Source organism: Herpailurus yagouaroundi, unplaced genomic scaffold (genome assembly GCF_014898765.1).
Source record: "Herpailurus yagouaroundi ecotype Mexico unplaced genomic scaffold, PumYag 77, whole genome shotgun sequence".
In the NCBI taxonomy this organism is placed as follows: Eukaryota; Metazoa; Chordata; class Mammalia; order Carnivora; family Felidae; genus Herpailurus; species Herpailurus yagouaroundi.
The window spans coordinates 93,610,401-93,624,539 of record NW_024412388.1 but is presented as its reverse complement, the minus strand read 5'-3'; the positions used below and the strand labels follow the sequence as shown (position 1 = coordinate 93,624,539).

At 38.2% G+C, this 14,139-nt stretch overlaps 1 protein-coding gene across 4 annotated transcripts in view; it reads right to left on the bottom strand.

Moving 5' to 3' along the window:
• The window catches only part of GPSM2 (G protein signaling modulator 2), a 51,111-nt gene extending 37,420 nt beyond the window's left edge, over positions 1-13,691 (bottom strand). For 3 of the 4 annotated variants that reach the window (XM_040471175.1, XM_040471176.1, XM_040471177.1), the window contains exon 1: positions 13,363-13,691. In XM_040471175.1, coding sequence (XP_040327109.1) covers positions 13,363-13,676 — 314 coding nt within the window. In that variant the 5' untranslated portion in view covers positions 13,677-13,691. Of the gene's footprint in view, positions 1-1,270; positions 1,576-13,362 lie in introns of all 4 variants that reach the window. The other variant, XM_040471178.1, reaches the window with a different exon arrangement.
• Between the last annotated feature and the right edge of the window lie 448 nt (positions 13,692-14,139).

Sequence of the window (14,139 nt, the reverse complement as noted above, 5' to 3'; positions counted from 1 at the left end):
TGCTCTGTCTCTCTCTGTCCCAAAAATAAATAAACGTTGAAAAAAAAAATTAAAAAAAAAAAAAAGATATCTAGGATTTGGCAACCAACACCTTCAACTTATTAGATATGCTGAATAATCCTCACTGCTACAAGTTTTATTTACTATTAGCTTATGACATTTATGTTAAAGAATCTATTAGTATTCTAATCACCTTACTAATGGTTACATGCCTTTCATTCTAATATTTATGTTTATGTTCATTATATAGTTTAGTGCAATGACCAGAACTTCTAGAATAAAAGTTAAATAATGATGGGGGCACATGGGTGGCTCAGTCAGTTAAGCATCTGCCTTCAGCTCAGGTCATGATCTCACAGTTCATGAGTTTGAGCCCCACATTGGGCTCTCTGCTGACACTGCAGAGCCTGCTTCAGATCCTCTGTCGCCCCCCCCCCACCTCTCTGCCCCTCCCCTGCTCATACTTTGTGCTCTCTTTCTCTCCCTCTCAAAAATAAATAAACAGAAATTTTAAAATAAAAAAGATATCATTGCTTTGCTCCTAAATGTATCCGAAATGTCACTAATATTTTATCATTAAATATTAACCTATTAGTTTATCATGTTAAGAAAGTACCCATCCATTCCGTTACTGACTTTTTAAAATTTTTTTCAACGTTTTTTATTTATTTTTGAGACAGAGAGAGACAGAGCATGAACGGGGGAGGGGCAGAGAGAGAGGGAGACACAGAATCGGAAACAGGCTCCAGGCTCCGAGCCATCAGCCCAGAGCCTGACGCGGGGCTCGAACTCACGGACCGCGAGATCATGACCTGGCTGAAGTCGGACGCTTAACCGACTGCGCCACCCAGGCACCCCCCGTTACTGACTTTTTAAAAAGTTCACTTATAAAAGATCACCAACAAAAACTGAAACATAAAAATTAGGTCATTCACATATGGTCCTATTACAAATCCAGCTTTTACCTCAAACATTTAGAAACAGATTTTATTTTTATACCTGTATTATAAGTTACAAAATATAAAGTAACTACTCATAAATTCTTCCAAAAAATGTTAATAAATGATAATATATAATTGATCTCTACCACTATTTTCCTATAGAAAGGATATAAAATCTTACCACAACAAAAAGAAAATATAGTTTATAGGAGATACTAACTACAGCTAGTATATTTTGAATATATTCAAATTTAAATTTGAAATGATCAGAGTGAAATACATGTTTAATAAGGATTAAAAGTCACCCACTAAGAAAGTAGTGGTCTTACCTGTAACGAACATGAAAAGAATGGTCTTCCCTCATGCTTATCAAATTTTCCTCCATCGAGTCATATTATAAGCTGAGTAAAATATGAAATTATTTTATTTTCAGCCAATCCAGTTCTTTACAATGTAGAATTGTTGCAGAACATTGTCCAGTTAGTATATTAATGACTTGGTGTTAATACATCCTAAGCTCCTGCTTCTTCTTTATTAATAATGAAAGGAGGTCAATGTCAGACAGCTTAAAGGTTCAAAATGTGTCCCAAATCCTTGCATCTTTGGCCCTTTCAGCAGCACTTCAGCAACATTTCTGCAAAAGGAATACAAGATGCTTTGCTTGAAGTCCTATTTTCAAACAATAACCTAAAGTAATTCCAAGCCGTACATAATCACACAGACTGCTGTCACGTCAATCATGGGAGAAAAACAGCAGAGGGCTTAACTGTCATCACACAGCTTCTAAATAAGGATGTGAATGAATAGATGAGATTCATCTGAGGCCTGTACTTTAATTTTTTAAATCGTCCTAAAATACGATAATTTTATGTATTATTTTCTATTTATACACAAATTTAGAAGAATGTGTTAGAGTATCTAAAAACAAAATTATGATACTTCAAGCTTTTAAAAATTGCTATTGTAACAAGTTAAATGAAAAATTGGTAATTATTTGAACAAGTCAAATCAAACTTTAAATTTATGTCTTCACTATATTTGTGCTGATCATTAGATTATATTTGTATTCCTTTGTTCTCAGAGCATATTCTATTTTTACTTTTTAAGATCTTTAAGATGTTTTTATTACTATTAAGTACAAAAGAAATTTAGAAAATATGTGTATAGTAGAATAACATAACATTTATATAACACCACCCAATTTAAGAAAAACAACAATATTATCACTGCCTTTGAAGTCTCCTGGGTGCCTCAATCTAACCCATCACATCTTCCTTTCCCCTCTAGGGTGATCTCTAAACTGAATTTTGTTCATTATTCCTTTCTTGTCTTTATAACTTTTGTACAATGCTTATATAGGCCTAAAAATCATATCATTTAGTTTTATGTGGTTTTACTTAACATTATGTTTCTGAGATTCATCTTGTTGCGCATAACTACAGTTTGCATATTTTTACTGCTGTGGACCAAATATATTTTTATTCTGCTACTGATGGGCATTTGGATTGTAATTTTTGGATTTTTTGCTACTACTAAAGTACTGTTATGAACATTGGTAGTAATAACTCAATGTACTGGTTAAAAACTACAGCAGATAAGCTAAAGAGAGAATGAGTGAACTAGAAGGATATCTGAAGAAATTATCCTGACATTCACAAACAGATTAAATAGACAAAAAAACACTGAAGAGCAGTTCAGAGAACAGGAAGACAAAATGAGAGGCTCTGACAGAGGTCTAATTATAGTACTAGATGGAAAAAACAAAGAAAAGTAAAGGCAAAATCTTCAGTGATAAAGAGAATTTTTCAGAATTGAAGACAGATTGATAAAGCACACTAAGTCCTAAACAGGATAAATAAAAATGAATCCCATACCCAGATCTATCACAGAGAAACTACAGAACATCAGATATAAACTATAACTTCTAAGGTAACAACTGACAGAAACAAAGAAGATATATGTATGTGTATATATAAATAGATGTAATTTATAAACACACACACACACACACACACACACAAACACAATTATTAAGTCCTGGAATCTCAATGTTATAAACAACACTATAGGTAAATTAGTCTAACATTTTACTACCTCATTCCCGGAAAAGTCTTAAGGCAGCTAATCCTAATTTTGAATAGTCTTTTTAGAAAGTTGTTCCAGGGGCGCCTGGGTGGCGCAGTCGGTTAAGCGTCCGACTTCAACCAGGTCACGATCTCACGGTCCGTGAGTTCGAGCCCCGCGTCGGGCTCTGGGCTGATGGCTCAGAGCCTGGAGCCTGTTTCCGATTCTGTGTCTCCCTCTCTCTCTGCCCCTTGCCCGTTCATGCTCTGTCTCTCTCTGTCCCAAAAATAAATAAACGTTGAAAAAAAAAAAGAAAGTTGTTCCATACTTTGAATAATCTTTCCATTTCTACCTATTTTTTCCCTTCTCCATCCAATAAGCCTAATTCCTTTTGCACATCATCCTTTTAAATATTTCAACTAGGGATGCCTGGGTGGCTCTGTCGGTTATGAGTCTGACCCCTGCATTGGGCTCTGTGCTGAAGAGTGCAGAGCCTGCTTGGGATTCTCTCTCTCCCTCTCTCTCTGCCCCTCCCCCATTCAGGCTGTCTCTGTCTCTCTCAAAAATAAACTTTTAAAAATAAATGAATAAATATTTCAACTATAACATAAACTAGACTCTAAATCACACATACCCACTGCTTTGTTAATCAAGTATGGTTTGAGAGAGGTTAGTAGGAAACAGAGCAGTAAGGATTCCTGAGGAGGAAGAAGGTAGAAGGTGGAAAGGACTAGCTTTGGGAATACTGACAAGCTTCCCAGAGGAAATGATGTTTTCATATTAATAACCAGTTTGACACATAAAAAACACAAAATATTATTCCTCTTATCCTTCCCTTGGCCAGCAAAAGAAAGTGTCTTAAGAAATGATGAAAAGACAGGGTAGCTCGGGGCGCCTGGGTGGCGCAGTCGGTTAAGCGTCCGACTTCAGCCAGGTCACGATCTCCCGGTCCATGAGTTCGAGCCCCGCGTCAGACTCTGGGCTGATGGCTCAGAGCCTGGAGCCTGTTTCCGATTCTTGTCTCCCTCTCTCTCTGCCCCTCCCCCGTTCATGCTCTGTCTCTCTCTGTCCCAAAAATAAATAAACGTTGAAAAAAAAAAAAAAAAGACAGGGTAGCAGCTATTAATCCAACAAACTTCTTTTTCTTTTGTTCAGAATTCCATTGTGCCTCCTTAATAATAAAACTCTATTAACACTATTAGTGTAGATATTAACAGCAATAGCTTCAATGTACATCTAGATTACACAACAGCTAAACTGTCAACCAAAAGGTCTTCCCCTATCCACATTGTGGTTTAGGGTATTTAGGCTGTTATTTATAAAATGGGGCAGAAGGTGAAGTACTAGAATAAATTAAATTTTGAATTAAGTTATAACTTAATTGGAATGTTATTTTATCCAGATTATGAAATTCCAAATTTTAGCAATCATTAAAACTATATTAACTTCATACTTATTAAAATGGATACATGTAGTCAAATTAACAAATGTAAATAAATGGAATTGTGAAATACCTTAAGACTGCACAGAGAAACATTTTAAAAATAATTAAAACAAGCAAGAAGATAGAATGTTATTCACCATTTCTGTATGGACAATTTATAACATGGTTTTACCATTCCCAAAAGAAATGTATACCCAAAGAAGTCACTCTTTCATCTACAATCGCCATAATAAAGTAGCATTTCTTATCTTATAATTATTCACTGAACAAGTAATTCTTGATTCAATGATTAATTCTGAAAGAACTCTCTGATTTAGTAACAATGTGTTCATTTACGCTCCACATTACAAAGAGTTAACCCACTTCATATTTAACACACAGTTTATATATTACCAGTGTGACAGTAATAAAATCTGTAATAAATATTAAATTATGTTCATTAGGATAAGAAAATTTAATAACAGGACCAGGAAATGGAATGGAAATTACAGGTTTGAAAGAATATTAAGAAGTCATCAAATTTAACCTCCTATCTCCATTAAGACTTATAACTAATACTTTACAAGGAACATATATGTGCTTAGTAGTATCTCCCAGGTTTTAAAAAACAATGCTCCTAAAACATCACTGCTAACAAAAACCCTCAGCATCTTTTGGTCTGAGCATACAGAAATGAAGAGAAAGATATATATTTTTTTCTATATGCTAGAAATTGACAAAAGCATATTGAAAGATAAGCTAGTATATAATTCTGATTGCCTCAATTTTTTTTAAATTTTAAAAAAAATATTTATTTATTTTTGAGAGGGCGAGAGAGAGGGAGAGCATGAGCAGGGGAGGGGCACAGAGAGGGAAACACAGAACAAGAAGCAGGCTCCAGGCTCCGAGATGTCAGTACAGAGCCCGACGCGGGGCTCGAACTCAGGGACTGCGAGATCATGACCTGAGCCAAAGCCGGATGCTCAACCAACTGAGCCACCCAGGCGCCCCAGCCTCACTTTTAATTACCTGATTAGGAAGTCAAAATAGGCAGACTCCCATTACACAGCTAGGTGGACTTCTAGGCACTGTCCAAGGTATGTAATCAGAGTAAACAATAAATCCTATCCTTACTTTACTCCATCAACAGTAAAATATTTGCAAACTAAGCGATGCGGAAACATAGTACACAGTTACATGTATTATCATTTGTCCTTTCTTTCAATTTATTCAAACTATCCAACTTAAATGCCGATAACCTCTGGTCTGATTCTTTAAGTATCTCTATAAACTGGTAACACTCATCAGACAATAAATATAACTTACTTTTTTTGCCTCCTGGTTAGATAATCTAAATTCTTTAAACTTTGTATCCTAATAATTCCCTGTAAGGAGCAACAGTCAAATTCTCCAAATCCCTTTCAATTGTAATGTTTCAAGTCAGATACAGTAGCCCTTTAACAATTTGGGCAGGGATAAATATGGACAAAGAATCAAGAACACACTTAAAATGAAGTTCTTTTATATTAGACTTAAGGGTACAGGTTATAACAAATACACATCACAATAATAATGGGGGTAATAAAAAAAGAATGCCAAAATAAAGTCCAATAGAGAGAAAAATTCAGAGCTTGGTTTTAGTGTGGCAGGTGCTGAGGGAACAAAATAAAAGCAAGAAAAATTATTTTGACATGAGAATACATGACTGACATGGGAAATTAGTGCCTAAAGCAAGGGAAGTCAAACCCTAGAATGGCTGGGCACTTGATTAGGTAATCTAGCTAGGAATACCTAAAGAAAAATGAAAAACAATGGCCACTGATTAGATACGAGAAGTAAAGGTCAAGCAGTAACAAAGAGCACGCCAATATTTCCAATTTTCACGGTAGATGGAACAGTAGCATTGCACAGTGAATGACAAATCGGATTGCAAGAGGGATACTTCCAAGGTGAGAAAATGGAGTCTTAGACTTTGAGGAGGGAAAAGTGTAATACTTCTTTTAAACTTGTACTTGGTAAAGTCCTATATTCACAAATAGCTGGAAAAAATAAAGATATCAAACGAGATAATTTGAAATCATATAAAATTTGATAAATGGGAAAGAATCTTAAGGGTAAAAAAGTAGAACTGAGTGGCCAACATTACTGAATTTTTGCACAATTTACATTAAAAACTGTTAAAGTACCAATGAGATCTAAATGTTAATCCTGCAATAAGTCAGCGGCAAAATTAAAGAGAAAGTGCAATGAAATAAAAATTAAAGCAATGCATAAAAGTTCTGATTCTTTTTTCAACATACTCAATCTCTAAACCAATACTATAACCAAATTTTTACATAATACTCTGAACTAAAGTTAACTCAAAATTATACCTGTGTGTGTATCCATATATAATCTACGTATAGTGTTGAACATGGTTTTAGTATCAACTGATAATTGTCATATACAGCAAATGTAAATTACTTTACAAGATCCCAAGTTAATAAAATAAATAATCACAGTGCTTAGTTAAGCAAATCATTCTATTCTCTCTATCATTCTGGAGAAATGCAAATTTACCAGATTATGCTGTAAAACTGTATGAATAAAATTTTCCTTAAGCAAATACATAATCCCAAATACATACTCCAATTAAGGCTAAGTCTTAATTTATTGTAAATTTTTAAATCTGCAACAATCAATGTTAGTCTGTGAGACAGTAGGCCAAGTTAGTTTAGAAAACAAGCATAGATAACAGTGTAACTGCTATGTAACAGTGTAACTTTCTAATGAGCTGTTTGTGACTATCAATCAGCTAAATAAATAGAATAAAATTCAAAGAACAGATTAATGGTTCTAGATTCCAAATAAATCTTAAAAAGGTATACTACCAGTCAGAAGGCTTTCCAAGTGTATTTGAAATGAATCCTCAAGGTCATTATGAAAGATAGCAAATCTATGCAAACTAAAGGCACTATTTCAAACTTTTTTATTTATTTATTTTTAAGTTTATTGGTTTATTTTGAGAGAGACAGACAGACAGACAGAGAGACAGAGACAGCACGCATGCACAAGCAGGGAAGGGACAGACAGGGGGAGAGAGAGAATCCCAAGCAGGCTCTATGCTGTCAGCACAGAGCCAGATGTGGGGCTCAAACTCACCAACAGCGAGATCATGACCTGAGCTGAAACCAAGAGTCAGATGCTTAACCGACTGAGCCACCCAGGCAACATTCTCATTTTTATTCTTGGCAGGTTAAAAAAATATATTATGATCCAGGGGCTTCTGGGTGGCTCAGCCAGTTAAGCATCTGATTCTGGATTTTGGCTCAGGTCATGATCACACAGTTTGTGAGTTCAAGTCCCATATCGGGCTCTTTGCTGACGGTGCAGAACCTGCTTGGGATTCTTGCTCTGTGCCTCTCCCACAGTCATGCTCACACACTCTCAAAAAAAAAAAAAAAAAAATCTGGATATACGTGTGTGTGTGTATACATATATCCAGAGCTATGGCCTTTAGAAATGTCAAAACAACAAATGCAACCATTTCAGGGTACTATAACCTAAACAATTTTAATGATATACAGTAAGAATTCCTTTTCATGTTTTCAATGTTTACAACTAAAAGCTCACCACTCTAAACAACTAAACTACGCATAATCTTCCTTTTTTGATGGGGAAAATTTATACTTAAAGACTCCAATGAATTATTCCTGGATAACCAAATACAAATATATATGAAATTTCAAATTAGATAAATACTAAAAGAAAATGTAATGTAGAAGAAGAAAAAGATTTGAATATTTCAAACCTTCATCTTAGCATTGTTGTTAAACAGCGAGAAAGGACCAAGTATGCATCTACTTGTATGAGAAATGCTGAATGTTTGTAGGTCAACAGCAGTTTCCAAAAGTCTCCACACAAAGCACTATGGATATAATAATTATTGCATGAGCAAACTCAGTGTCTTTGGTTTGGCAGGCCATGATAAATCAGGAAGAATACTGAAGATTTTTCTGGGGGGTGATAAACTAGAAAGGGGCTTCATTTTTATACTATACATGGAGTCAATCTGAATTATGCCAATCACTACACCAATCATTAAAACTGCTGTTTTGTAATTACAATCCTCAGTGATTACAATAATTCAAGAGGATGAAATAGTTGTTTAAAAATTTCAAGGACAAAAGACAGATTACTTTTATGTAACATCCCTAATCTTGGTTTCCTTTTTTCCCTGCAAAGCAGTTACTGAATCACAAGTACTGCTCCAACAAGACTTTATATTTAAAAATATAGGTAAAGGAATAGGTATGTTCGTTAGATAAAATTAGTATTTTTCTCCCTATTACTCGGTTTTCTCATCAAACTAAAGCCCAGAGTTTACAAATAATGTTAATTTTCTCTCCTACAAAACAATGTTAAATATAGTCCTTTTAATCTATTAGAAAATTAACAATCTTCTGAGTTTCAATGAGACACATAAGAAAAATGATTTATAGTTAACTGTTATAAACACATAAAAATGGGATTCATAGAAGTATTACAATACCAAAGTTACAAAAGACATTGTAAGGACTGAGGAAAAAAAACACATTCTAAATTTTCATCATTCCCAATTATATATTCAGTGCTTTCCAAATGACTACTCAGGTTAAAAGACCAAGAGATCACAAGAATATGTCTGCAATCCAAAAACACTGACAATTTACACTAAGCCCAATTTCTACCAAAAGAAAACAAAACCCTTAAGTGTATATATATTAGTTCTTGCCCTTTCTGATCTGTAATCTTTTTGTTAATGAATGAATGAATGAATGAATGAATGAATAAATAAATAAAGTAAGTTTATTTAGGTGTTTTTCTTTTTTAGGGCCTATATAAATTTTGGACAACCATGATGCAGTTAATTGGAGCTCAAAGAAACAAATTAAAAATACAGCTTTTGAAGACACTGCTGTGCCCCCCCCCCAAAAAAAAAGAGAGAGAAAGAGAGAGAGACAGAAGAGATAGAACAAGGAGAACACAACTCGCAGAAAAACTCGTTACCAAGTTAGCAGAGAATATTGACTTACAGCTATTTAGTACTATCTGTGTTGGTGAGTCATCAGCTTAAATCAATACATATATGAAAAACTCAGTAGTGAACAGAAGTGGTCCTTTGTATTAGGCATTGTTCTAGAGTTAAGTGACAACAAACTAGTTCTCTTAACAGAAGGACTTTAAAGAGGCATAACTGGTTTCAAATAAATTTTTAAGTAGAAATAAATCCCAAACGCACAATGGTTCAAAATGTCTATAAGGGTCCCTAGACAGTTTGAATTTAGAATTCTTTATAGGAAAATATAACTTTATCTTCTTCCAAATGTTATCACTATCCTGTGAAAAAATATGATTATTCATGGGATGAGCACTGGATGTTATATATGTGATGAATCACTAAATTCTATTCCTGAAATCATTATTACACTGTATGTTAATTAACCTGGATTTCAATTAAAATAAATAAACATGATAATTTTTTAAAAATGTGCTTAGTCAATTCAGTAATGCTATGAGATATGGTAAGAATGATTCTAATTTTTTTTTTCTAGGTTTATCTATTTTGAGAGAGACAGAGAATGGGGGGAAGGGAAGAGAGAGAGAGAGAGAGAGAGAGAGAGAGAGAGAGAGAAGGAGACTGAATTCCAAGCAGGCTCCGCCCTGTTAGCGCAGAGCCCAACACAGGGCTCAACCTCACTGAACTGTGAGATCATGACCTGAGTGGAACCAAGAGTCCTACGCGTAACCGACTGAACCACCTGGGTGCTCCTGGAATGATTCTAAATAAAAAGGACCAGGGAAAGCTTTTTGGAAGCAAGGAATCCACATTGCACCTTAAAGGATGGGTGGACCCTTGTTAGGCAAATGGAGGAAAGGCATTCCAGTCACAGGGAAATGACTCAAGCAAAAGCAAGGAGGTAGGAATGCACAGAATGTGTGCCCAGGACAAGCACACTGGATTAGGAGTAGGAAAAGACAAGTCTAAGAAGGTACTAAAGTGTACCTCATGATCTCACAGTTTCCTGAGTTCAAGCCCTGCATCAGGCTCTGTGCTGACAGCTCAGAGTCTGGCACCTGCTTCAGACTTTGTGTGTGTGTGTGTGTGTGTGTCTGTTTCTCTCTCTCTGCCCGCCCCCTCAAAAATAAACAAACATTAAAGTATTAGGGGCTGTGAATATATATGTGGCCTTGTATTTAACCCTGTAATTTTTTCAACGAAGGAATAACAAAGTTGGGTCTGTGTTAGTAAGATAAACTGGCAGCAATGCATACGGTAGAACATGGAGAAAGAAGACAGATACTTCAAAAAATTCTAGAAGCGGGGCACCTGGATGGCTCAGTCGGTTGAACATCCAACTTCAGCTCAGGTCATGATCTCATGGTTCCTGAGTTCAAACCCTGCTTCAGGCCACAGCTGTCAGCTCAGAGCCTGCTTCAGATCCTCTGATCTCTCTCTCTCTGCCCCTCTCCCACCCATACCCTCTCTCTCAGAAATGAATAAACATAAAAAAAAAAAAAATTCCAGGAGTACCTGGGTGGCTCAGTCAGTTTAGCATCCAACTCTTGGTTTCAGCTCAGGTCAAGATGCCACGGTGAGTTCGAGCACCTCATAGGGCTCTCTGTGCTGACAGCAGGGAGGCTGCTTGGGACTCTCTCCCCTTCTCTCTTTGCCCCTCCCCTGATTGCTCTTTCTCTCAAAATAAAATAAATAAACTTTAAAGAAAAGTTTTGGAATAATTCCAGAAGCAACTACTGAATAGGAAATTTTCTCTTGTCATCTCACAACAAACACCAAGCAAATTGCTTTGCACATAATTGATGGTCAACAAACTTTTGATTTCTTGCCTGTGAAGAAGAACTATGAAGTGGCAAAGAATCCTAGAATAGTGAGAAAACTGGGCCTTAACACATATCTGCTCCACAGTAAAGAGTAAATTCATATTCATGTAAATACCTCAGAAAAGTTTTACTCAATTTTTTACTGTCTTTATAAAATAGATGATTAAAGGATATTGAAAGTGTTACATGATTTAAAAGGTCCTAAAAGGAAGACAGTTGTCCTAAAAGGAGGACTGAAATATTTCTGCATGGTTACCAACACACAACACCTAAAGGCATCTTAAAAGTGAATTATGTCCCTACAAATGGAATCCAGAGATCTGGAGGAGATTTAAACAATCGCACAGAAGCAACACAGCGAGGGCTCTGGGATCAGGCCACAGTTTGAATCCTAGCACAGTGACTTATTAGTTACGTGATATTGAGCTAGTTAAACTCTTAGAGTTGGTTTGGGCATAATGACACTTATCCAACATGTGTTGTGATGATGAGAGATAGGATTTATAAAGTACCTAACCCAGTGCCTGGCTCTGGTACTTAACAAAAGTATAAAGTATAGTAGCAATAATGATAGATGTCATTTTTTTAAATGTCTACTATTAGACTAATCTAAATCCGCATCAGGTTTTTGAATTCCAGAAAATTACCAAATTTTACTCTTTGGGTAAATCTCAGACATATTCTATGCTTAAGTACAAGGCCATTTACAAAATCACTATAGGCTATCTTCGTTGTAATTAGCCTAGCACCAAGTCTGGAATTTATATTAAAATATAATATTTGTAACACTTCATGCCTGACTTAATAACATTAGAAAATACAACTAAACTGCTGATCTAGCCAAAGCAGATTTGGGGGGTAATGATTCTACAGCAATATCGTACAACTTTTTACTTTGTATCTGCTCCACTGCTTATATTATAAATAACAGCCTAAAGAAAGAGCTTGCCCGAAAGAATCCACGGTAAGGTGTAAAGCAGAGGAGGTCCGAGACTGTCCCCGTCCCGAGCCCTCACTCTTCTCACACCCGCCCGGGTCAACCAACAGCGACCGTCCTTTGTTTAGAAGGAGGCAGCAGAAAAACCAACTAAAGCTGTTTCTCCAACAGAGACAACCCTAGCAAAAGTGGTTTTTATCTGAGGTAATCACAGCGGTGGTTATCAGACCGGAAATCTTCGCGCACCCTCCTAAAGTGGCATCCTGAAAATTCAGCTGGGTTGGTACATTAACCCCCCACACACACCACGAGAGCTTCCAACACAAGCCGGCAGAAAGGAAAGCCAAGAACCTACTCCGCTTAACTCTGTGGCAGGCTTAAATTATGCATGAAGGCAAATAAAATTGCCACCCTTACTCGTTTTCTTCACTTGATCTTAGCCAAAAGGCCGAGAAGCGATCCTTACTCGTTTTCTTGAGCAGAGTTCAAATGCTACTAGTTAACACGATCTAACTAGTTACCATTTAAACAAGGAAAGTATAGATTTTCCACTTTTTACTCTTCGTAGGTTTTTTATAGATTTTCGGTAAGGGCTTTCTCAACATTTCTCTGCTTGCGAAAACTTTCCGCAGCAACTACCAATTTCTACGGTAATTCGACAAGTCTGTGCCCAGAATTCGCGAACTGAAAACGAAGGAGACGCAGGTGTCCGACAAACACTGCCGGCTTCAGTCGGCAAGCTCAAGACTACAAGTGAATGCTGTCTGCCTCGGGTTAATTCCACAGGCGTTCGGGGTTTTAAGCCACTGTTTGTTACACTCAGAATGCGTGAGGAGTCGCTGTACCCTATCATCCTTTATTATTTTAAAAAGGGAACAAAGCTCTTAAACTTGAAAAAACTTAAAAAATCTCTCAACAAGAAAGCACCTCGCACATCAGCCAGCTACTCCCCATCCCGTTTCTGGTTTCTTCACTCGGGTCCCTGGCAGCGCCTGTCCCCGCCGACCACCTCGAACAAAGCGGACGGCCCCGGGACCCCGGACCCTGAACCCACCGCCTACCCCACCGTGCCGCACACACCCGACCCTCCCCGTCAGTTCCCTCCGCGAGGCGCCCTCAGACGCCTCAGAACTCACCTCCCGCGGGCCGGCGAGTCCCGGGAGCGCGGCGGACGCCACTGAGCTGTGGCGGCGGCCGCCTGGGGCGAAGGACGGGTGGCTGTGGCCCCTCCCCCAGGCGAGTCCGCGCGCCGCGGGCGCCTCACCAGGCAGGGGCACCGCGGCAGGCAGGCGCGCGGCCCCCGCCCCAGCTCGCTGCGGGTCACGTGAGCCAGAGCTCCTGCGGCTCTCCTCGCCCCCCTCGCCTCCTTCCCCTGTCCAGGGGTCCCGCAACACCGCCCAGCCTCCGCCGCTCCCTCCTCTGCGCCTGCGCCCCAGCTCGTCTCTCCCATTCAAACTGACAACGCCCCGCGTCTTTCGGACCCGCCAATGGCCGGCGTGGGGGAGGAGGGGCGGGGCGGGCGACGGCGTTTTTGCTTCTGGGGTCCCGGACGGGCGTGCGGGAGGGGAACTGGGCTGAGGGAGACTTTGGGGGGCTTGGCCCCCTGCCGCTCCGGGGCCTATCCTCAACCGTCAAGTTGAAACTGCACTATTATTTCTTCTTCAGACGCTGAAGGGTGGAGCGATAAATATCTCCCAGCAAAATGTTAAGAGAGGGTGGGCGCCGAGAACTAATGCGATCTGCGCTTAAAGCTCCGACGGCCTGGAGAATGAGTTTCCCAAGCGGCATATGCGGGATATTTAAGAAAAAAGAGGGCTCTGTGACAGGAACAGAGGGACCCGTGTCAAAGTCGAACAAGGCAGCCTCAGTTCTTGCGGGCCTGTCACAATTCTGGCGTTTCCATCTGTTAGGAA